Below are 23,696 nucleotides of genomic sequence, written 5' to 3' on the forward strand. Positions count from 1 at the left end.
GACATAATATTCCTCATGGCACTGACGTATGTAATGCCTACTGGGAATCTAACGAGTTGACAGACTGAACATATTGCAGCGATCGTCTGATCTAATCAACATATTGTAACAAATATAGCATCCGTCTACAGGGTTGCCTGTCTCATCAACCCCAACTGTTGGTCCAGCACGTCTTTGACCATCTGGTCCAACGACCTCCATTTCATGCCCAAGACCTTCTCGGCCTCAGTTGTATCCAGTGGGTAAGGTTCTCCAGAGATATCCTCCGTAATTTTGGCACCAATTGCCGGATAGTCTCTCTTCACGATGCGAGCAACGTCGCTCCAGGATGCCTTTTTACCTGCCAACAAGAACTTGGACCCGTCCGGCACCGTCTCATCAAGCGCCTTAATATGTGCCTCAGCCACGTCCCGGACATGCACCCCAGTAATGTTTCCCAGTGGTTTGCCGGTCATGATGGTTCCCCAGAGCATTCCATTAGTACCACCTTGGACCTCCTCCAGGCTAGTCTGCACATGATTATGTCCAAAGACATAGGCAGGATGGAGAGTGACGAGCGAGAAATGCGGTTTCTCGGTGTTCTTGAATTCCCAACTGGCGTTGTTTGCTAGGAGCTTGGAGGCGTGGTAAAGGCTGAACGAGGTGGCGGCGTTGTCTGGGCCTGTGAAGTCAGCATTTGGGTCGACGGTTAGGTCCCAACCGTTGTCCTCTGTGCATGTTCAATCAGTATTTATCCTCGGCCTGACAACTACTCTAAAATCATGGGAAACCCGACCTCTGACGAACGCCCCCTCGGGAACTCCCGTGAGCGGTATGAGTGCCGCCATGGACGAAGTAATCACGACTCGCTTGACCGTGCTGACTTTGGCGGCTTCTTTCAGGATGGCCGTCGTGCCCTTTACAGCCGGACCAAAGTACGTCTCTTTATTCGTCCCGTGGGGAAGAGGAGAGGCAAGGTGAAGCACATAGTCGACTCCGTCTAGCTTCCCTGCGAAGGAAGACTCCTGAGTGATGTCAGGCACGACAATGAACTCTATCTTGTCTTCGAATTGCGACAGAATTTTCTTGAGTTTGGGGATCTGTGACTCCTTGCGGATGCTGATGCGCAGTGAGTAACCTGCTTTGAGGGCTTCGAGGGCCACAGCGCTGCCAATAAAGCCGGTAGCACCGGTGATGAAGATAAGTCCGGAAGGCATTTGGTTGGAATTGTCCTTAGAATAAAGAATTAGTGTAGATGAGAACAGATGCTATAGGAGGCAGTTTTGGTTAAATATACAACTCGACGTGAGGGCGTCCATCGCATTTTGCGGTAATAATGGTTTATTATTGTTTAGTGATCATGTACCCCATAGTGGAGACGGTCCTCCGCCGTCAAGTTTTTGATTAGTGATTGAATAGTCAATATAACCACATGGCTACTCTTAACTTTGTATAAATGATTAGTATTACGTCCGATACTGTGGTATACTGATAACATAAAGATGGCTTGCCTTCGATAAACAATCAACGTAGAGATGGATAATCAACTGGCCACTTCTGTCAGTCATCAATTGCAAAATCCCAACGGATATCTTTCTTAATGTAGTCTTCTCTGCTATACCATTTGTATAAAGAGTGTAAACCTATCTATATGAGTGTTGCCTCTCACTAGACGGAGACATCTGTATAATATTGGCGGAAGAAGACGGACTGCCCGTTTAAATATATATATCCAGACTAAGCGTTCGATATGCCCACTAGATGAGTATTCGACCCATACAATCTTCTGCGATTGAAAGCTAATGGCTTTTTTTTTAAGTTATCATAGCATATTTATGGAAGCAGCAAAACTATCTAGGTAATACAAGTAATACAAGCAGAATTGTAGAAGACAGTCAGATTTATACATCAGCATAATTCATTGTAAGAAGAGAGATGAGGTAAGCTATGTCTAAACAATTTCACCAATCATAGAGTATCCTCCTTAGCAAGCTTACTCATTCAACATCTCGAATTCTCGATATTCTTCTGTCATCAATTCATCAGTAGACAGACGAGACTGGAATAACTCATCAAGGCGACTGATATCTCCTGCTCTACTGACCCATGTCGACATGGATATATCATCATCCAACGCTCCGACCGCATCGAAAGCCGGCCCTGCAAAACGCAATCGAGTCCCACTTTCCTGTGCTTCCTGCCGGGTGCGCAAGTATGTATTCTAGCCATCTAACCTATGGGGTGATACATATTAACCGACACGGTTTAGACTGCGATGTGATCGTCATCAGCCCTGTCACAATTGTGTGATGCGAGGGTCCAGTAATCTTTGTCTGTATGCCGCTCGTCCCAGTCGACGACAGAAAGTGACTAGCTCGGCACCACAGTCCGAGAGCAGGGCCAACAGTCCTGTCCTTGGGCGGCTATTTGACGGACTTTTCTATCGAAGTGGAAGTCACTGGGATAGTGTCCTCAGCGAGGTAGCTTCGTCATTTCTACTGCATGGAACATGCTGAGGATTCTGATTAAATTTCTCTAGCTGGCGACATTGAGCATCCAAGATGACTTACACAAGGATACATGCAATCATCCCCAGGGGACTGCTCCTGGATTGAATGACGAGCTGCTAGCGGTCATGCCGTCTCGCTCCGCAGCGGATAGACTGATATCAGCATTCTTTGCTCCACACTCTTTCGTTGGTCCAACAAGATGTAAGTTTCGAGAATGATGTTGCAACCCTGCTCGTCTCACAAAAAATCAGACTCGATTCATTATCCGACGTTTATGAAACAGGTTGGAGCCATCCTTCGTAGCTAGTCAACCATCGCTGACTGTAAACAGTACGAAGAATACTGGGAGAACTCATCATCCGCTACGTTAACATGGGTAGCTCTGCTCTATTCGATATTCAGCTTGGCGATGAAATTTCTTCCTGAAGCAAAAGACAACTCAGGGATGTCTGACGCACTCGGGAAGCTCTACCATAACAAGTCTGGCCAGTGTCTGGAGCGCATCAAAACGAACCAGACTACTCTGCAGACGCTCCAAGCAATGATCGCACACGGCATCTTTGGGTTTTCTCATCGTGAAGAATGGGGAGCTGGATTAATAACTCACATCGGCTCGATCGTGCGTCTGGCGATGAGGCTGGGATTGCACCGGGATCCGTCCCAGTTCTCCAACCTGTCGCCCTTTGAGGGAGAGGTGCGCCGGAGGATCTGGAGCACCATCGACCAGATTGACTGCCTGTCGTCCTTTCATCTTGGCATTCCAACGGCCGTCCGGTCGGAGGACTCTGATACAGACCCGCCGCGCAACCTCCTTGATACCGACATAGAAGAAGGCATGTCCGAATTGCCACCTTCAAGGCCCTTTTCGGCAAGTGTCCCAATCGGTTATTTACTAGCCAAGCTTAAACTTTCTCGAGTGATGAGACGGGTCGTCGAATTCCTGAATTCCGTACAGCGGCAGCCCTATGAGAGGGTCCTACAACTCGACAGTGACCTGATGGAGGCTTATCGGTCGATTCCTCCCCATTTGCAACTGAATAACTGGCACAATGCGCCAAACGAACCTGCATATGTCCTGGTGCAGAAAGTCCAGTTAGACACGCTTTACCATCAAGCAGTTACCGCACTGCATCGGAAGTACCTCCAAGAGGCCCGGAAGAACCCCACGTTTGCTCTTTCTCAGCAAAGAAGCATTGATTCGTCCATGACGCTACTCCGACATCAGGCTACCATATACAGGGAGGCCCAGCCGGGAGGGTGTTTTAGCAACTTCCATGGGTACACTATCACTCCTGACAGTGCGAACTTTAGCCTGGCTGCGATGGTACTGTGCTTATATCTGCAATACTGGACGCGAACAGACCAGCGGGTTCCTTCGCAAATAGATGGTCGTATCGAGGAGATATTCCAGGCTCTCGACACTTCGCGCCAGATTTGGAACAACCTGGCTGGTGAGAATCATGAAGCAGGCAAGGTTGGACTCGTGCTTGACACAATGCTGGAGCTATTACGGCCGAAACTTGGCCTTCCAGATCGACTTGCGCCGGCCGTTGACGTGCCAGTCTTAGTGGATGGCGAAAGGGGCCTTCCTCAAGATCCCACCCACAGTGGTCAGCCTGCGTCTATTTCTGATGTAGAACTTTATACATACGAAGATGATGCAAAGGACTCCAACATGAATACGGTTGAACTTAATTGGGTGCGTTGCTTTCTAGTTTGATAGGAACAAAGCTAATAGAAATCGCCAGGATGCTTGGGATTCATTTGTACAAGCAGGCGACTTTGAGACTGCGTATGAGAGCCTTCTTCTCGGCCAGGACTCAACATTCCCAATCGACGAGCTTCTCGACCCGAGTACTTCCTCGACTGTCTAGACTCATAGCTCGGTATGCAAAATCTTCGCCATGGGACTGATAGCCGTAACCCAAGCATCGACTGCAGCACGAGGGAATCCATCAGCGACATACTTCTGGATCTTCCCATTCTCATCTGTGACCTCCAACCCTCGCACCACTTTGTCAACGTATTGCTTGACCGGCATCGCCTGCGGCCTCGTCCCACCCATGCGTCTGGCCAATTCATCGACGTGATCTTTATCTAATTCTGTCTCCACGTACGGGGGCACAATCTCGACCACACTGATAGAAGTATCCTTGAGCTGGTTCCTCAAGAGCACCGTGAAGGAATGCAGCGCTGATTTTGTGGCGCAGTACACGGGGAACATGGTGGCTGGGACCAACGCCAGACCTGAAGTCACAAAGGCTAGAAGGCAAGGTTGGTTCGGTCGCGACGCTTTGAAGTGTTCGATGATGCAGCGTGCCAGGACGGTCGGCCCGGTCAGATTGGTTGTGATCTCGTCGCTGATGGCGTCTGTGGTTGGGTACTGGGCTGCAGAGACATCGGTGGTGTTGAAGTCCAGGAGACGCTGGATGCCGGCGTTGATGATTACCGCATCGATGTCTGGGTACTTTGCAAATGCTTCGTCCATCTTGCTGGGCAGTGCTTCAAGGTTCTTTACATCCATCTGTGCTTTGTTAGACAACCGTATGTTATAGAGCGCTGCACATACCTGGATGGAGCCCAACCCTGGTAGCTCAGCCGTCAGGGCCTCCAGTCGTTCTGTTCGGCGACCCGAAATGATGACCTTCTTTCCGTTGGCATGATACTGGCGAGCCAATTCTTCGCCAATCCCCGAGGTGGCTCCAATGATAAGGATTGTCTGAAAGGTGGTCATGTTGTGGAAGTGGAACAGTTGTGATGTGCTGAGTAGACGAGACGTCCAGCGGGAAGAAGGGAGATTTATAAACTCGTAGATACATTTTTTCAACACTCACTATATGTCTGAGTTACTAATCTCCGAGGATTTAAGAACCTTGATGCTGATCTGCGGCCCAGCGGTGTTTATAGCGGAGGCTTATCTCCATGGACTTAAGGAAAGCCTCAAGACAGAACGTCGGCAGTAAAGATTACGGGAAGACCCACTTGGAGAAAATTTCCAAGGATTACGCTCTATGAGAAAAGGCATGCATTTTGTCTACCAGTTCTACCAGCTAAGGCATTCCTTCCATTCGTCCCACTCGCCGTCCATTCCGTTGGATCGTCTACGGAATTCCACACTCACTTGGCGAGTTTCATAATCTATCGCCCACCCGAGGCCATGAAGCCTCTTGAACTCTGGAATCGGCCCGTTTCCGTCTAGTCCCAGCTCCTCGATTTCCTTCGCCCTCCGTGAGACAGCCGTCAGTATCGGCGCCTCCCAGACCACATCCGGATACGGCGCCGAGGACAACAAGTCGATGGCCTCCTGCCGGACCGCCGAGTCTCGACATTTGGTTGCGACAAAATACAACGGGTATATGACGCCCATCTTCATGGGAACCCCGACGAGCAAACTCGCAGCTGCGCTCTGTTGGCAGGCGTTGGATGTTCTCACCAGGGATAGAATCCGCTTGAACGCATACACGAACCGATCATATAGCGTTTCCTCGGCATAGACGGATGTAGATGCAGTTACTAGTGCGACGTAATACTGGATGAGCAGAAGAGAAGCGCGCGCAGAAGTCTGCGGACTGCCCTGCGCCTTCTGACACGAATAAGAGTACCCGAATGCCGACTTCCAGAGCTCTAGACGCGTCTGCAGGGTCTGTGTGTACGCGACCAGCTCCAGCGGAACGCCATCTGATTGATGGGTACGGTAGAAGTTGCCTCCATTACGGTAAAAGTGGATGACTCGAGCGTACTCCTCCATCAGGCAGGTTTCGGCCTGGTTGAAAGAGTCGAAGACGTAGGGAATCGGGGACATTTCTTCGCGGACGGTGACGGGGGCACGAATCCCGACATACAGCGATGCTTGCATGTCCATTCGCGCATATGCTCGTTGGATGTCTGAGTCGATATTTCCCAAAGGGCCTGCATTTAGGACAATCTTCAAACACATCTCCAGGTGACTCAACCCGGCAAGATAATCCCGCATGAGAATCTCGAACCATATACAGACGATCCCACAGAGCAGGGCTACCTGGGTAAGATATTTGTCGTTCCCCATATCCTTGACTAATCCCTGCAAGGAAGCCAACGCTCTGCCATACTTCTTCAGCCCGAAAAGATACCGACCGCTCCGAGGGGGTGTATTAAACCCATGTATCCCCACTGAGCCATTCGCCAGTCGTTCCTGCATGAGCGCGCTAAGAGCGACAACACCTCGACGGATAGCAATCTCCTGGTGCATGGCTTGGATCATGAGAGGTCGCCAGGGCGCGTACTCGCTGCCACAACTGGACATGTCCCGGGAGAGACACTCGATGAAGTATTGCACATAGCGAGCGTCTTGTTCGCTTTCTTCCCATAATCTGGGAAATTGTCGCATTCTCACCGTGGATGTCAACGTCCATGTCTGGGTGAATGAGACTGCGACTGGGCTAGTCTGTGTAAGAGAGGGGCCATCGCAGCGACGGCCTGTGCTCGTACAACGCTTGCAGGAGGGCCATGTCTCATCGCAACGGATACGACGGGTTCTGTAGCAGTACAGAGATTGAGTCAGTAAATATCGTATCAGACATATATCTACTCGTTTTCTCGTTTGAGCAGGGAGGGGTCATACTTGCATGTTCGGCAACCGGTCCTTGATTTAGTATGTGCTCTGCGCATTGTACCGTGTCTTCCTTGCGTATTTCTATAAAATTATCGATAAGATGACAGTAAAGGCAGTCAAATGTTCTACATCTGAAACAAAAGCGAGATACCCCATATACATATCAAGGGTGGATATCGGATATATCTCGGTCTTCTTTAATCCACATTATACCTATTGCGGATGAGCAATACGAGCAGACCAATGGCACTGCCCATATACTAGGGTGCTTCAATACCTGTCCAATCAATGTCCAGCTACATAAATAGCCATCTTTGTGGCTCAATAAAGTTTGTTGTGGAGCCATCTCGAGGCAGACACTTTCACTGCTGACCATTTCTCCGCTCCAGGTAAAGCCCTCCACTTTGTATAATCCGTGTTAATATCTATTCCCCTGGGCTGTCTCAGCCAACGGAAGACCATCGTCCTGCTGGGTCTTCAACGGACAGGACATGGGGTCCTTCCAATGCCCTTTTAGACTCAGTCCCGGGTGGAATATACTCATACTGCCACAGGCGACGACCATGCTCGCGCCCTCGAGGATCATGAACGCAACCTCATCATTGGCAAGGTCACTGCTGAACCCGCCGTTCAATTCGGCCGTACGAAAGATCGATCGGATGAAGATGAGGAAAGTTGCAATTCCAATGCCTGATGTACTCTCAGTTAGAACTGTCCTTTGAAGGTGATTGTTTATGGATGTGGAACTAACCCCAGAGAAACCCCCTCCATTTCCAACTGCCACCGGACGAGAACATGCAGGACTGTGACTGTCGGTGTCGGCGCAGTCTCCACAGGTAATCGATGGCAAGCGCCATGAAGGCCCCTATCGATGCAACCTGCGCTGCTAGACCTGTGATCATGATGTTGACCCCGGTATGGCGGAGGCCGTCTTGGTCCCGTCCTGCGGTGGCAGTCACGGCTCCACCTGCGGCCTGCAGAACGAGACATAGAAGATCGCAGGTCACGAAGATAATGGCGTATGTTCGAGATTTAATCCTGGAGAAGCCTTCGCCGTAGACAATGATGACCCGTCCAAAACAAAGGTAGATCGCTGCGGTGATAAAAGCGGGTCCTATGGTAAGACAGATGAGGTACCTAGCTCCATTAACATCGCACGGGCCAGGTGATAGGGGATTGTGCATCGGTACTTACTGGAGGAAGGCCGAGAAATTGAACGGATTTGAGTGAAGCATGAGGCGTCCGCCATAGCCGACGACTTCAAGAAGGAGCCCGCCAGTCATGCAAGCGAGGTAGGACCAGGTGCGGGAGCGCAGTCCCTGATAGATCTGCACAAGTAGCATGATAAGGAAAAGAGCCAGGTATAGAGCATTTCCCGGGAGACTGGGCATGTAGCGCACCAGAGCCCAGTCGAGGGGACATGTATCTAGGGTGCAGGGTGCCGTGATGGTCGGCATTGGTGCAGAGACGTGGCTTGATGGAGTAGGCATGGCTGATTTCTTTCCAGAGAAGTGTGCAATGGGAAGAAAGGATCAATGACAGCGACTTCCCATTTATAGTGAAGGGACGGTCTCTCTGATTCTCAAAATGGCACAGTCAATGCTATGTATTTTTGATATGCCAAGCCTGTATTCGTTCCCAGTGGATCAAACCCGACAATGAACCATTGCGTGCGAGCTAAAATAACTTATTCTCGAGCCAATAGACTACTAGCATCGGGTTTCGTGGTCTGGACCCCTTTTTTCCGCACTTTTTCGATAGATGCTACTGACTCAAGGTGCCACCAGTTGGGAGTTGTTCGGTGAACCATCAGCTGGGGACCCCCGGTTTCATTCGCACACGAAATAGATCCTTAGTGTGGAGTATTTCCCATCCAATTGGATGTACAGTATAGATGGTACGTCTGGACTTCAATAGACGTGGGTTAGAACATAGTAGACGAAAAAGATCGAAAGTAGTGGGCACAATTCGGCTGACCGTCGTCGAGGACGCCGGCAAGCATTGAGACAGGATCTGGTTCCATATTCGTGTTGTCTTTTGCATAAGCAACTCGTAACCCCTTCATCTTCGACCGGGCGTCGAAACTATGGTATTCGTTCTGTTGGTACTGGAAGATTGACTTCTCAAATCCGAATCTAGGGTTATATATCTTCGCTGCACCAGAATAGAAGACATTATACCGCCCTCAGAAATGCCTGTCCTCATCTGGGCGACACCACATTCCCCCTCTGTAAAGTGTTGTAAAGGATACGTTCCGCCCTTAAGCATGGCAAAGTAAATAAAGGTTCACTAGGCGGTCAGATTAATCGAGCAAACAGCATAGGCAAGTGCATGTTAGGACGACCATGTTGTCCAATCCACACTGTCCAGCCACGCTGAATCGTCCAGCCCGAACGGTGCCATTTGAGCATCAAACCCAAGATACCCAAAGACGTCCTGGAGCCCCGTGTTGTCGTCCATGCTGGATGGAGGAGCTTCGTGAGTAGGTGGAGAGTGAATATCGATGACCCTCTGCCACATCATCTGAAGCTTGTTCAAACATCGCCTCACAGACAGACTGAGGTGCTCGTGTGCACTAAATACTGATGCAGCCGTGTTCCATGAGTCCGGGACCACAGTCCCGAAGAGATCAGGTCGCAGCATTGCCGCTATCAAATGCTGCATTGCAATGTAGAGGTAGAAAATACGGTACCACCAGGGTATGAGTCCAGTCTTGTCGGGTCGCGCGCACTCCTGAACCAGCATTATGAGCTTCTGTGCGTTTTCGACGCACAGCGTGGCGCATGTTTCGAGGACGCGGTCGCCTATGCTCGTTTCAGCTGATGGAGAAACTTTCCGCGTTTGCAGATGCGATAGACAGACGCGAGCTATGACGGGTCTCAGAAACATGATGCGTGTGTGCGCCAGACTAAGAGCGCAGGCTTAGCTCCGTGTCTGATATACGAACTAGCAACGAGGGCTCGTCACGACTCACCGGAGACGAAGAAGAATCAGCCGTCCCTCGAAGGGATTAGCAGTTTCACCACTGGCCGTATTGGACGTGACGGGGGGAAGTCTGTGTTCTAATCTAGTAAGGCATTCGTCAATCTGCATGAGGGCACTGGGGTCGGCTTGGGTTGGCACAACCAAGTCCTGCCCCACTGCTGCGCTGTTGCCTGTGAGCACTGGAGAAAGACCGATGCAGCCGGTGATTTGGTTCAACTCCTGCGTTATCTCAGAGACTGAAGCATTGGTCTCACCGTCCGAATCAGGTACATCGTTACCATTTCGAACCGGGTCGAAGGATAAAAAGGGTACACTAGGTACCGTGGAATGCCGCCCAAGCGACCAAGAAAGGCTTCTGAAGGATAATCAACAGAGGCTCGAGCCTGCAAACGTGGAATACTTCTCCATACCTGTCCATAAATACGCACTGCTGCCAAACATCCCGTGCCAACTGGTTCTCCCTATTTAACCCGGACATATTCTTCTCTGAGCGGTCGAGGCCAATGCTCAGGGCAATCCGCACAGCCGAACCCAGTGCCATCCACGTCTGCTGTAGATTTGGGGTACATTGAAGATACCTGGTCATGAGAAGCAGACATTGAACGATCTCCAACGAGCCTGCTTGCCAGAGGATGACCTCCGGACGCAACAGATGCCAGGCTCGAAGGAAGAAAGATTTACTGGCACTATTTCTCTGTTCCGAAGGAGTTGATTCCTGTAATTGAGTGGACAAAGCAAGAACAAGGTTGAGCGTGCAGAGAAAAGTTTGCTCATCGCATTCCATCTCACTACCGTCGAATAGTGCCTGATAGGCGGCGCTAAAAGATCTCTGATCAAGCAGCGGTTCCAGAGGGTCGAGACATCGCCAGTACAGGCTCACCAAGTGGTCGGCATGCTTACGCGGGGGTAGAACATTATCCGCAGGATTTACCGCGAGATCTGTAAACTCTGGAAGAGACAACAAGCCAAATAACGGGGCGTCTGTCAGAAGAATAGGGCACCGCTTTTTGGAGGACGGTAGCCCCAATCTGGCATTCACAGCAGCCTTGACGGCGAAAGAGAATTCTCCTGGAATACCGGGTCCATTAGTGCTGAAAGTGTCGACGACATCAGATTGCCGCGGATGCGTTTGAGCAGACGTAACAGGAATCGGAAGTTGTCGAGATGCCGCAGATGATGAAAGAGGGTCCTTGACAGTACTGCTACGGCGGGCTGACGCCGAGATGTATGTGCATGGTTCTTGGAGCTCTCTGGTCCTTTGACATCTTCCACACGCTGGAATCCGGATAATCAGTATTTACAACATCGGGACGGAAGATATTTATCGGGGGCTACGGGTAAGAAGAGAATGGAAGCACCTGGACGCAGACCATCACATTTGACCTTACGACGCCGACACGTCGCGCAGGCAAGGACGGCCTTGTATCTCCTGTGTCGTAGGGAGACATGCGGCTTGGCTGGTGAAGCCAAGGACATCTTGCCGTGCGTCGTTCAGTATGAGACTAGACAGACTTGTCAGACGCTGAGCTGCAGAGCTACCGTCAGATAGTTGCGAGATTCCAGGTTGGATGATGAGAAACTCCGTAGAACCAGGAACGGAGGACAGTAGAGAAACGCGTCATGCTGCTTCCACGCACCAGGGAGTAACATCACATCTCTTTCCACCAATCATTGGCCATTCCGAGCTGCCTCGGGACTGATGATTGGCATGCCGAGGTGCATGGGGTAATAGACCAATAGGTTTGCTCTTACGTGATTTACCCTTTTGGCTGTCTCCTGCACAGACTACCGAGTTTGGAATAGCTGCTCTGGAACAAGCAGCTATCGGTGGTATAAACTCGAAAGCTCGGTTGGCTACCGAGTGTACTGGATGACCTCGGAACGGCCCACAATTGGATGGGTGCGAGCAGGCCCTGTCTCGACTGATTTTGACACTGTTGTCGGAGTCTAGTATTGGCCATAAGCTCGACAATGCATCTATCAGGGTTCCATAACACACCAGAATTGCATGCAGATGCTTGCAGGCATCATGTATACTTACATGTGAATCCCGATGCGAATCCCGCTGCCTCTGGGTCATGTTCGGCTTTGTTCTTTTATATCTCTAGCTGGTCCGCCTGGGTATCATCCACGGCTATACGGCTACAACCATCTCTCGCAGTCAACCGCACACAGATCAATGATGGCTGAAAACGCTCTTCCCAATCCCAAGCGCTACATTACCGAGAACGACGATGAGGGCAACTCCTCTTTCTCCAATACCCTTAACGAGTCCCTTCCCGTCGTGAACGATCTCGGCGGAGCCCTCGCACGTCTGGGCTATACTACAGACAGGCCGCCCGTGGTGCTCACCAATGGCAATGACCTCGAGCTCTACGAGACATCGCTCAAGGAGATTCCTCCGCTGGTGACTCAGGGGGGCGGTGCCAATGTTTGGTATATCGATACCCCTCCTGACTCAGAAAGTCCCATGCATCGGACCGTGAGCCTGGACTTTGTCATCCAGATCGCCGGCGAGATCGAACTCATCCTGTCCTCTGGTGAAACGCGCCTCATCAAGCCCGGGGACTTGACAATTCAGCGATCTACTCTGCACAAATGGCGGAACCCCAGCAAGACACAGTGGTCTCGCATGGTTGGTGTCATGTCGGAGTGCCAACCCGTTGTCACTAAGAATAAAACTCTGGGCGAGGATTTTCCGAAACATTGAGCAATAAATAGGGTAGGGGAACAGGAACGTATTATGTAGCTGCCACGAGATACATTGTTCTATCTCGAAGGGTGTTATATCCCTGACATGCATGCCTTCAGGACAGTAACAAGGTATGCTATACATAGTTTTCCACCAGGAATCTGATGCCTCAGATTATGACTTTTCTCTCTATCAATTCTCAGCCGCCAAAACCAATATCGTAATGCAACTTGCCATGAATTATGGTCATATGTTCCATTGACGCTTGCATGATATTTACTCTGGGTGGTCAGATGAGGGTGGATAGAATGTGGATGACTCTTGCTCTTCTGATCCTAACCTTTAATTCTAGGACATTTACTGTTACCGTCCACGTTTGCTTGCAATATGAAAAGATGCCCCAGCGCCAGGTTGCTCAGTGAATAGGCCTTGCTGAAGTTGGATCATTGGACATAAGCAGCTGACACCGGATTTGACGACATACATCCCCATGCCCAGCTACCGCTCAGCAGCTAAGCTGGATCCTTGTCTTTGCCCACACTAGAAAGGACATTTCACTGATTAGGGACTTATGGAAGCGTTGTGAGCCGTTTAAAAGTTACCTTCGACGTACGTCTGCTGACTTAAGTCATTGATGGTTGGTGATTCAAAAAACAAATGTTACTTTCTTTCGGACGGTCATACGGCGTAGTAGAGATAAGAATGTCCATTGCCAGCGCCCACTGATATCTCGCTTCAAATGGAGTTTGGCTGGTTTTGAGTGCGACTATGTATTATGACAAGATAGAAGATTAAGATAGCATGCTTCCAGGCTAGTATGTTGTAAACCAGATTCTACTTTCCATTCTCTGCAAGCCCTAAAGTAACTCGTCCACCAGCACTCTCCCGCAAAGCAAAACGACTCACCGATGACTCTACCACCTTTCCTCCCTTCGCCCACTCCTTCACAGCTCCATCATCCATCCGATCCGCCTCCTCTAGAATCGGCTGAGTATCCTTTGAAACTACTTGCGCTACCGTCTGCCAGTAACTCCCAATGAACGAGATCTCAGTCGATCTCACAAACAGAAAGATGATCACCACCACAATGACCGAGTGAACAACAATGAGCACCACTCCCAGTACGAAACCCGTCCACTGCACAGGAACCGTCGCAGTGAGTGAGAACGCCGTCACGACCGTGACCGGACTCTTTAGCTTGATCAATTGCTCGTAGTATGCCATTTGACAGACCCGGGTCAACAGGGCCTGGAGAGCCAACGCCGGACTGGCAGTCGTAATTAGGGTGTCCTGGAACAGGTCCACAAGGGTCGGATGAGCGGTGCCGAAGCTCATATAGGTGTTTATGCGAGAGAGGATCACGCCGGAGTCGAATGTGTAGTTGAGGTTGGAAAGGAGGAAATTGGGGAAGCTGGTGAGGATGCTCATGAAGAAGGTGGTTGAGTTGGCTCCGAGTGCCAAGGTACCCAGTCCCGGGGTATCTGCTGGGATGTGGAAGGGTTCCCATTGGGATCGGGGGTCTAGCATGAGGATACCCCGTTGGTCGGCAGAGCTCTTATTGCCCGGTGGTACTACGCCTAGTTGGAGGCGGGGGAGCTGAGTGTTGTACCTCTCGGTGCGGTAGTCCCAAGCAGTCTTAGGCTCTAGATTGTTGGATGTGCTGTTCATTCCGACGGTGAGGGTTTGCATGGCGAAGTTGGTGAGGCAAGCTGAGATTGGGTAGATCCGTTAGAGACTAACGTCCAGGGGCCGTCGGCTCGGATAGGCTGCAAAGCTCAGATGTAGCCTAGTGTGCCCATCATTGCGGCGGAGGAAACGACGTCAAGGACCATCAATAGATACGGGGCCTCGGGGAAGCCGTAGGGTTGAATCAGAGGGTTTTCGTTTAGGACCGTCCAGTTTGACCGTATGTTGGGGACGCACAAGCTGGTCTCGCCCATCGTGTTGTTCCCATAGTAGATTGGAGCTGGCAATCTGCAAGTGAAGTTGATGTACGGTTGAGAATGGCGGTCAATCAAAAGTGGATAGGTCAAGTTCTCCGTGGGGATCTGTCCGGACAGATGCACATAATTCTGCATGGTCGCATCTAGGCTCAAGTTGCTTAGGGGTGGACTGGCGCAGATAACCCGATGATCCGTGACTGGCACTGGGCCTCGGAGCCAGCGGAGTTTGGTTCGTTGCGCCTCCCCCTCGAAAGGAAGGAAAGCTCGAAAGGTGTGCCCGGTATCATGGAACCCCAATCGGTTTTCAAATAATCCCGACAGCTCGGCGAACGTCCAGCTAGCTGCAGGGGGCATTGTCCTTGAAATATCGGCATTATATTCCGTATGAAGTATACCGACATTGCTTGAGCTGCTGGGCTGGGAGAAGGTTCCATTGCCAAAGTCAGACAGAAAGATGGTGGACAGGAACTGAGACGTTGCTGTCACCAGCACCTCGGTGAGCACCAGCACATAAATAAAGCGCGACAGATGAGGCTGGAAGTCGGTCGAAGTCCAAAGATTACTGGGGGCTACCTTGACTGCCCGGAGAATAGAGTAAAATGGACCATGTAGGAGAGGTGCCCCTGTAGTTTCCAAAACAATCCCAGCGACCATGGCCGTGGCAAGACCGGCCTGGAAAGCCATCACTGTTCGGATAGAAGCAGTGCATACCGTCACCAGTTGCGCCGCCCAGCCTGCATTGACAACACGCACCCAGTAGATACCTGGCTCTGCCCCATCGATAGCTTTCATTGATTCATGCCAAAACATGGCCAGGAGTGTCACTGTGAGCATGAGAAGCAGGAAGCCAAGGAATACAGTCAGAACACTGGTGGTATCAATTCTATGCCAGATATTACTTGCCTTGCGATGGGGCTCTTCTTCAGCCTCATCATTGTTCTCTTCCGCGTTTATGTTAAGGGGCTCTAAAGGGATATACTCCCTTGTACCACTGGTAGACACCTGGTAGACAGTTGGAGGTAGCATAATAATAGCCACCCAGGAGTTTTACGGTTTGATCAGAGGCCAGCCATTCTTATCCTTTTCGCCCCCTACGTTGCCCAGCATGTGCATGGGCAAACAAACCGAGTGATTGGGTGCATAGGGTCGATCCAATGACGTTAGGCTGTAGGTCGTTCACCCGCCCAAATAAGAAAATCAGTACGACGATCGTCCGGGTCCTGCAGAGTACGCTATGTTGTAACCAATCAACAAAGCTCGGGTGTGGCAGTGTGCAGATACCAAGAGACAGGTGTAGCCTGGAAGTGCAGCCTCACCTCAACCCCCTTCTCTAGTACCAAGCAGCAATATGGATATTCAACTCAGGGATATTATAGTAAGCCAGCCAACAGACACTTCTAGAGGTGTTATCTAGTGTGATCTAGGTAATGTATTAAGTGGTGGACAATCTAAGTAAACCAGAATGCTTAATCAACCACCTAAGGTTCTATTAACCCCTCGCACAACTCTCTAAGCACATGACTTGACAGAAGATAGCCACTTAGCCAGGTTACTAAGTTTATTTCTAATATGTAAGCTAATATGGCACCCCACAAAGCTACTAAATCCATATGACTAATGCAAGAGGACTGTCTATTCCAAGCAGAATATGATCATGTTAGATGTACTATGTATGTTTATTACAATCACACTAAACTATGTCCACAACCTCCACAAGTTCAAGAACCAGTCATTCATTACAGACTCATCAGATGCGCAAATCAGGTTGTGAAGCATGGCAGGTAGTAAGATCAGCTAGCTTAGGACTTAGGGATATATTATGTGGAGATGGAAGCATTAGGACTTATGAATAACTTTTTATGTCTGGTTATTCAGGGCATCTATGACTACACTATATCACGCAAGAATAAGGAATGGCAAGGATATACAGCCCGTTCCCGTCGAGCCGCACGGGTATCACTTGTGGATGCCCATGCCGCCAAAATGATAAGACTTGAAAGCCTACCTGACTCGCCGACATAAGAGGAAGGCTGAGACCGATGGGAAAGAGGAAAGACCCTGAGCGCAAGCCATGTGATCCTCGTATTTGTCCCTCGTATTTAGCACAGTATTTCTTCTTATCATCTCGGACTCTCCCCTCTGTGCCATAAGCCCATTTTAACGTAGAGCCCTAAGCTCGGCTCAAGTATATAGTGTGTAAATGAAGACACTATACTCTCGAAATAGCATATAAAGAGTCCCCTGAGCACTCTACACGCATGATAGCTATGGACCTATATGTTCATGCGTCCTGTTTGTAGACTGTCTATCAACCGGGACTACGGACTTAGTACAGCAAACCCCGCAGGGTTCGATGAAAATTTACGCTTGCTGAAATCGGCTTTCTGTAATTGCTATGGTCATCCTCCGAAACCCTTTTCCACGCCAAGGTTTCAGGATCAGGGTTCTCCCAGTCTCGGACATTGCAGACTGGGATTCATCCCTCAGACTCCGCTTCCTTCAATACACTCGGAACTTCATGACGAACGAGACTCAACTCGGCCCAGAGCGTGTGGATCAGGATGAAACATGCATGGCACCTCCATGGATACAAATAAATGCGCAAATGAGGTGCTAGGCCCACTTTTGCATTCTACATGTTACCACGAACTACGCAAAATGTGGGAACGACTTGTGACCCAAGTCATTGGAAAGCTAATCCGATGTCTGACCCTTACCCTTTTTAAGTAAGACATTGTCCACTTAAAGAAACTATCAACACCTGCAGTGAAGCAGTTGGATCCTTGCCTGGTCACCCTCCTGAATCCTCTATTACCTCCACGTGGGTAGTACCTACAACCAGGATGCATATGCTCTGGTCTGCGCTGGCTTTCAGCGCAACTGCTTTAGCCCAAGTAACGGGATCCAGGTCCATCAAGTTTATTTCCAAGGGCAATCCAATCCTCTCAGATGGCTCGTGGTACTCGGCCGACCCTGCACCACTGGTGGTCAATAAGACAGTCTACATCCTCACCGGACGGGACAGTGCTGCTCCAGATGAAAACAACTTTATCATGAAGCAGTGGGGAATGTTCGCCTCCTCGACACCCAACCCTGCCGGCTCCGAATGGATGCTCTACCCGAAAGTAGCAGAACCGCACAAGGTGTTCGCCTGGGCTGCTCCCGGGACCTCATACGCAGCACAAGTCGTTCAGGGCCGCGACGGTCGATTCTACTTGTACGCTCCCGTGACACAGGCCAATAGCAAGAATGAAGACCCGTTTGCTATTGGGGTGGCTGTGTCCGACTCTCCTACCGGGCCCTATGTCGACGCTCACCCTTCTGGCCCGATCATCTCGCAGTCAGTACCTCCGCCGGGCAATTCCATCCAGAACATCGATCCCACTGTGCTTGTGGACGACGACGGCAAGGCCTACATCTACTTTGGTACCTTTGGCGCATTACGCGCATATGAGCTGGACGCGGACATGGTCACTGTGCGGTCGTCCGTCACTCAGGTGAATGGACTGACCGGGTTTTTCGAGGCCCCGTGGCTGATGAAGCGCAAGGGCGTCTACTATCTGCTGTTCGCAGCCAACAACGCAGGCCTGGACTCGCCCTGCACGCCAACATCGTACCACGCTTGTATCGCCTATGCGACGGCGTCTTCCCCGTTGGGTCCGTGGAAATTCCGGGACGTCATTCTACCCATCGTTTCTTCGACAACCTCCCACCCTGGAGCGATCGAGCTCAATGGTGAATGGTTCCTGGTCTACCACACGGCGGACGCTAACGGAGGCGGCCATTTCCGCCGCAGTATCGCGCTGGACAAGCTTAACTGGGACGATAGTCAGTCGCCCCCGGCGATCCGCAAGGTCGTGCAGACAATTGGACCCAAGCCACCGGCTCCTCCAACATACAATATTGCGCCCAAAGCTGTGCCCAGCTCGAAGTATCCCTCAGGGATTCAGTACTGGATAAAGGCCGTCAACGATGGGATCATTCGGGCCAACCCCCTGCCCCCGGATTACTGGAGCTCTTACGAGGCGGAAAAATCCCGAGAGACCAGCGTGCTTACCTATGTGTGGAAAGAACCAGTGGAACTCAACGGGACGTCGATGGTTTTCTTCGCTGACCAAGACGCCGGGGCTAACGTGGGAGTTGCGCCCCCAAAGAAATGGTTCGTGGAATATCTAGATCAGTCGTCCAACTGGCAGCCTGTTGTCAACACCACTACCTATGCCCTGAAGGTGACCGACACTCCGCAGGTGGTGAAATTCGAAACCATCCGCACCACGTCGATCCGTGCCACCCTGATCGCATCCGGCTCGGGCGGGCAGTTTGCCGGTGTTGGCGTGAAGGAATGGGCAGCTTTGGCGACAGAGCTGCAGAAAACTTGACGGATGTGTGAGGATGTTTCAGAGTAATATATTCACGATAAGCGGATTGGCGACGAGTTAGAAGCTATACTGCGGAGATATCCTCCTTTCCATGTAACGCCGGAGTGCTCGGCGTCGAGGCCAATAAATCTAATGCATCATTCATTACTCCGCAAGCAACAATGCCCCCGCGAATAAGGAGTTCATCCGTTTCTTTTTAGCTTAAGCGGGGTTTGATGAAGCCCACTTTATCCCAGTCGTCCGCCGGTCTTATACCCAAACAGGAAGGTTGGAAGCTACAGTCTCGAGGGATCGACATGCAGAGACTACTTCAGAACACAACCTGACTTGACTAGGAATGGGCCAATAACTCTGTCGATTCTAATTTCAAAATGTCTGCGGAAGGAATGGGCAGTGATCATTGTGATTGTCAAGCCTGAGATATTAATAATACAAAGCTAGCCATGCTTCGAAAGGGTAGAAAAAGCCAAAGAAGATCAAGCTTTCAACGTTCTTATTCCCATGATACGCAATCATCAAAATGGGCTGGCATAGTCTCTCCACAACCTTGGGCGTTGTCACCTCTCTGCTGGCTCTCAGCGTCTGCGGTCAAAAGGACAGCCTCGGCCTCAAAAATGGATACATCTCCCTGTCCACGGCCAATTGGGACCTGAAGCTTGTCAAAGATGCTCAGGTTCTTGCATCTCTCGCGCCCAAGGGGAACTCCTTTGATTTCCTCCCCTTTGACTATCTCTCCGTCCGCACCGAGAATGAGCAATATCACAATGGGGATATCACCTTCAGCTACCGCGCTACCGGGGAGACCGAATGGGTTGAGGTAGATTCCGCGAAGTCTCGCAAGGCCGTGACCGTCGTCCAGGCCAAGGATGCACTGGCAGCTGCCGACTTGACGCCGACTTTGCCTGCTAACTCGCCACTCCGCATCATCCGCAAATGGGTCGATGTCGACGGCCACTTGGGCCTGTCCTTCACTCTCACCAATACTGCCAACCATGACATTGAAATAGGTAGTCTGGGCTTCCCAACTGAGTTCAACAGTATCTTCACCAACCGGAGCCCGGAGGAGATGTCGGCCAAGTGCTCGCTGACAGACCCTTATATTGGCATGGACGCTGGCTATCTGCAGGTCACACCAACGTCTGGCACGGGGGCAGCGTTGATTGTGACACCCTTGGGCAACACAAGCACTCCGTTTGAAGCGTGGCGCAATATCTATGAGCCCTATTTTGACTCCACCGCATACGGGAGTCAAACCTTCGAGGGATTCTACGAGTGGCTGGTACACTCCAAGGCCTACGCCGACACGGAATGGCGCAAGGCCAAACCTTGGAATCCCCCCACCTCGCGCATCCTGAAAGCCGGACAGTCTACAACTGTCGGTCTGCGGTTCTCCGTGGTGAAGGACGGCATCCGTGGTATCCAGAAGGCAGTGCGTGCCACCAACACCCCCCTGACGATTGGGACGGGATACGTGGTGCCTCGAGACCTCACCGTGCAACTGCGCATCCTCGCCCCGGCCGACGTCGTCTCGGTGGTTAGCGAGGATAATGCATTGGCCATCACCCGAAAGGAGAACACGCTCTCGCTGACTCCCACCGGATCCGCCTGGGGCCGCAACCGGCTCACCATCACCTACGCCGATGGCAAGACCCAAACGGTCCACTACTTCATTACGGAGTCGGCCCCAGACGCCGTCACCCGTCTGGGCCAATTTTCCACCTCAACAATGTGGTTCACTGACAGGTCGGATGCCTTTGGCCGCGCCCCTTCCATCATGTCATATGATGCCTCTACCAAAAAGCCCGTCCTCCAGGATCCCCGCGTCTGGATTGCGGGACTGAGCGACGAAGGTGGTGTCATCTACATGGCGACGGCGATGAAACAGAGCGCCCATCCGGATGCCAACGAGATCGCCAAGCTGGAGGAGTTCGTCAGCAAGGTGCTCTTCCCCACGATCCAGAATGAGGGTGACCTGGTCCGCAAAAGCATATTCTTCTACGAGCCCTCCGCCGTGCCAGGGTATTCTTACAGCAAGTCCATCGACTGGGGCAACTGGTGGTCGTGGAACAAGGCCGATTCCTACTCAACCCAGCGCTCATTTGATTATATTCACGTCGTCGCCACGTACTGGGCGCTGTATCGCGCCGGTCGTGACCAGCCGGGGTTGCTAAAACAAGGTACCTGGCAGTGGTATCTCGGCCGCGCCGTTAATACCACCATTGCTTGCTTTGCAACCAACTCTGCCGGCAGGGAGCTGGTGCAATACTCGCGGGTTGGCCAGATGGGCGAGACGGTGGTCGGTGAACTTCTCCATGATCTGCGCCGCGAAGGGTGGTCCAAGGAGGCAGATGCGGTGGAGGTGTCCATGAAAAAACGCGCAGATCTGTGGAACTCGCAAGCAGAGCCGTTTGGCAGTGAGATGGCGTGGGATTCGACGGGACAGGAGGGTGTGTACTACTGGTCCAAGTAAGCCACTTCTGCTCTCTCTTGGAAGGATTACAAGCTGATAGAGGACTTTGCGAACAGCTATTTCAAACTCACCAACACCGCGACCAAGACGATCAATAGCATTCTGGGATATATGCCTACTGTTTCTCACTGGGGCTGGAACGGCAATGCCCGGCGCTATTGGGATTTTATGTATGCACTGCTCTGCTCTCTTTCACCAGCGTCAAGAACCTAATATGCTTCCCTTCTAGCTACGCCGGAAAGCTACAGCGCATCGAACGTATGATCCACCACTATGGCTCCAGTCTCAATGCCATTCCCCTGCTCGCACAATTCCGCCAGCAGCCCAAGGACACTTACCTTCTCCGCGTCGGCTACGGCGGTGTCTCTGGGCCCCTGACCAACATTCGCCAGGACGGCTCCATGTACAACGCCTTCCACTCGTTTCCCGACACTCTCGTGGGCGACGACTACTCGGGCGACTACGGGCCGAATTTCCTTGGTGTTATGCTCGCGTCCGCCACATACGTTGTCGAGGACCCGGATCTGGGGCTAGTTGCGTACGGCGGCAACCTCGCCGTAAATGGACAGGCGGTGACAGTACAGCCTCGCGATGCAGTTCGCCAGCGGGTGTACATAGCGTCCATGGGAGTCTACATCGTCGCCAGCTCCGGCTGGATTGAACAGTTTTCTTTCGCGAGAGCGAGCGCCCAACAGGTGACACTTCAGCTTGTCCCCGGGCCGTCCAAGGCTACATCGGCAATTGTCTGGGTTGAGAGTCCTGGCACAAGCACTCAGTACAAAGTCGCCTCGCAGGCCAAGGCAAAGCGCGGAGGATGGCAGGTGCAGTTAGCCAATGGGGGTGTGGAAGTGACCGTAGCCTCTGTGTAGGATAAGGCTACAGAGTTTAGTAAGGGTCGTTCTCCAGAGAGACTTGCCATTGCAATCATCGCCATATCAGTCGACAGTGTATGTGTCTTAAAGATACCGTGCTCATACACAATAGAATGCAAGAGAGATACGATTATTGCCTTCAGGGACTACTACCTCGAAGTTACCCGGATTCTTGGGGGTTCCCATAGGTACTCTGTATAATAGAGCCAGATCCAGTCGTTTGGGCGAAAGGGGTAAGGGGAATCGCTGGTTCTTTCGGAGTGTGGATTGGGTGATCTATGAGGGGAGAATGGCTTCCTACGGGGAGGAGCCCACGGCTTGAAGTTGTTCACTTGAAATGTAGGGGTCATATTGTATTGTGAGGACTTGGAAGTGTTCGGGGGCATATAGTGGTAGGAAGGCAACCAGGACAAGGGGGGAAAAAAGGGCATGGGAATTGAGTGATTACTGCAACTTTCGCGGCTCTGTTAGTCTCCTTATACATCCTCTCCCAGGCTGTCCAGTCCACATTTCCATCCTTCCCTTGGAAGTACCTACTAGGCAAATTGTACAACCTACAAATCCCATCCAGCGCCGCTAACATGTCCACCTCCATGTAGCAACGACGACTGGGGCCCGAGATCTGCCGCTTTGAGCCAATCGCATCCAGTTATTGCAGCTCCATGCCTCGCAAGTCAAAAACACGGAAATGGAAGAGATGCGGCAATTTCGCTATTGGCTCATGATCAAGGCAAGAATACGGAACGGCCGTGGAGTGGAGGACAAAAACAAGTCCACAGACATAGCAGACGAGCTGAAACCTATGACCTAGGTTTGGACGGTAAGAAATCGCTAAAGGAGAAATCTAGCTAGGGCCGCGGCGGCCGAACATAGGAAGAAGTGTGTGAGTGGTCTGTGGGTCACGTGACGAAGCAGATAGCTATATTAATTAGTAGAAGTCACGTGACCTGCAGCTGGTGTCCAGTTTGGATATGACTTCGCGAGGGCCGAACAGCCTGAGCACTCAGCGGGCCCTGCCCGCTACACTACTCCCCCCCCTTCCCTTCTGGGGTGGCAGTATTCCCAGGTGTTAAGCACTGCTGTGTCGGTGAGGTTGGCAGTGGGCTCCCATGTAGGGCGTTCATAGCCTACCTATTTAACCAAGTATTCCGTGCGGCGGCCTCATCTAATTCACTTCTCACATTCCCCTAAGATCTCTTCAACTGTGTATTCAGCTTCGCCATTCACAAGCTTTAGTGGCGGCTGGTAATCGTCGTTCAACTGACTTGGGAATAG

General features: G+C 51.3%; 10 protein-coding genes across 10 annotated transcripts; 4 read left to right on the forward strand and 6 right to left on the reverse strand.

The window, feature by feature from the left end:
• Positions 1-125: 125 nt before the first annotated feature.
• Positions 126-1,196, reverse strand: NFIA_093270 (putative 3-beta hydroxysteroid dehydrogenase/isomerase; the record flags this gene model as incomplete). Its single annotated transcript, XM_001261260.1, has 2 exons — positions 126-709; positions 776-1,196. The coding sequence occupies 2 exons, from the start codon at positions 1,194-1,196 to the stop codon at positions 126-128; spliced, it is 1,005 nt and encodes a 334-aa protein (XP_001261261.1).
• Positions 1,197-2,934: 1,738 nt separating this feature from the next.
• NFIA_093280 (putative C6 transcription factor) lies at positions 2,935-4,363 on the forward strand (the record flags this gene model as incomplete). The annotated part of the gene is made up of 2 exons (XM_001261261.1): positions 2,935-4,188; positions 4,238-4,363. The coding sequence occupies 2 exons, from the start codon at positions 2,935-2,937 to the stop codon at positions 4,361-4,363; spliced, it is 1,380 nt and encodes a 459-aa protein (XP_001261262.1).
• A 2-nt stretch (positions 4,364-4,365) lies between these two features.
• On the reverse strand, positions 4,366-5,223 carry NFIA_093290 (putative short chain dehydrogenase; the record flags this gene model as incomplete). Its single annotated transcript, XM_001261262.1, has 1 exon — positions 4,366-5,223. One exon carries the CDS (start codon positions 5,221-5,223, stop codon positions 4,366-4,368), a length of 858 nt encoding a protein of 285 aa, XP_001261263.1.
• A 309-nt stretch (positions 5,224-5,532) lies between these two features.
• On the reverse strand, positions 5,533-6,855 carry NFIA_093300 (uncharacterized protein; the record flags this gene model as incomplete). The annotated part of the gene is made up of 1 exon (XM_001261263.1): positions 5,533-6,855. One exon carries the CDS (start codon positions 6,853-6,855, stop codon positions 5,533-5,535), a length of 1,323 nt encoding a protein of 440 aa, XP_001261264.1.
• A 643-nt stretch (positions 6,856-7,498) lies between these two features.
• NFIA_093310 (RTA1 domain-containing protein) lies at positions 7,499-8,537 on the reverse strand (the record flags this gene model as incomplete). Its single annotated transcript, XM_001261264.1, has 3 exons — positions 7,499-7,770; positions 7,832-8,217; positions 8,275-8,537. 3 exons carry the CDS (start codon positions 8,535-8,537, stop codon positions 7,499-7,501), a joined length of 921 nt encoding a protein of 306 aa, XP_001261265.1.
• An 877-nt stretch (positions 8,538-9,414) lies between these two features.
• On the reverse strand, positions 9,415-11,513 carry NFIA_093320 (transcription factor domain-containing protein; the record flags this gene model as incomplete). The annotated part of the gene is made up of 4 exons (XM_001261265.1): positions 9,415-9,988; positions 10,055-10,420; positions 10,476-11,315; positions 11,401-11,513. The coding sequence occupies 4 exons, from the start codon at positions 11,511-11,513 to the stop codon at positions 9,415-9,417; spliced, it is 1,893 nt and encodes a 630-aa protein (XP_001261266.1).
• A 605-nt stretch (positions 11,514-12,118) lies between these two features.
• NFIA_093330 (cupin domain-containing protein) lies at positions 12,119-12,775 on the forward strand (the record flags this gene model as incomplete). The annotated part of the gene is made up of 1 exon (XM_001261266.1): positions 12,119-12,775. One exon carries the CDS (start codon positions 12,119-12,121, stop codon positions 12,773-12,775), a length of 657 nt encoding a protein of 218 aa, XP_001261267.1.
• Positions 12,776-13,591: 816 nt separating this feature from the next.
• Positions 13,592-15,726, reverse strand: NFIA_093340 (uncharacterized protein; the record flags this gene model as incomplete). Its single annotated transcript, XM_001261267.1, has 2 exons — positions 13,592-14,466; positions 14,871-15,726. 2 exons carry the CDS (start codon positions 15,724-15,726, stop codon positions 13,592-13,594), a joined length of 1,731 nt encoding a protein of 576 aa, XP_001261268.1.
• Positions 15,727-17,543: 1,817 nt separating this feature from the next.
• On the forward strand, positions 17,544-19,079 carry NFIA_093350 (uncharacterized protein; the record flags this gene model as incomplete). Its single annotated transcript, XM_001261268.1, has 1 exon — positions 17,544-19,079. The coding sequence occupies one exon, from the start codon at positions 17,544-17,546 to the stop codon at positions 19,077-19,079; it is 1,536 nt and encodes a 511-aa protein (XP_001261269.1).
• Positions 19,080-19,599: 520 nt separating this feature from the next.
• On the forward strand, positions 19,600-22,418 carry NFIA_093360 (uncharacterized protein; the record flags this gene model as incomplete). The annotated part of the gene is made up of 3 exons (XM_001261269.1): positions 19,600-21,545; positions 21,606-21,719; positions 21,779-22,418. The coding sequence occupies 3 exons, from the start codon at positions 19,600-19,602 to the stop codon at positions 22,416-22,418; spliced, it is 2,700 nt and encodes an 899-aa protein (XP_001261270.1).
• Positions 22,419-23,696: the final 1,278 nt, after the last annotated feature.

The sequence above is a fragment of the Aspergillus fischeri genome, genomic scaffold, assembly GCF_000149645.3.
Source record: "Aspergillus fischeri NRRL 181 1099437636264 genomic scaffold, whole genome shotgun sequence".
NCBI classification, from domain to species: domain Eukaryota; kingdom Fungi; phylum Ascomycota; class Eurotiomycetes; order Eurotiales; family Aspergillaceae; genus Aspergillus; species Aspergillus fischeri.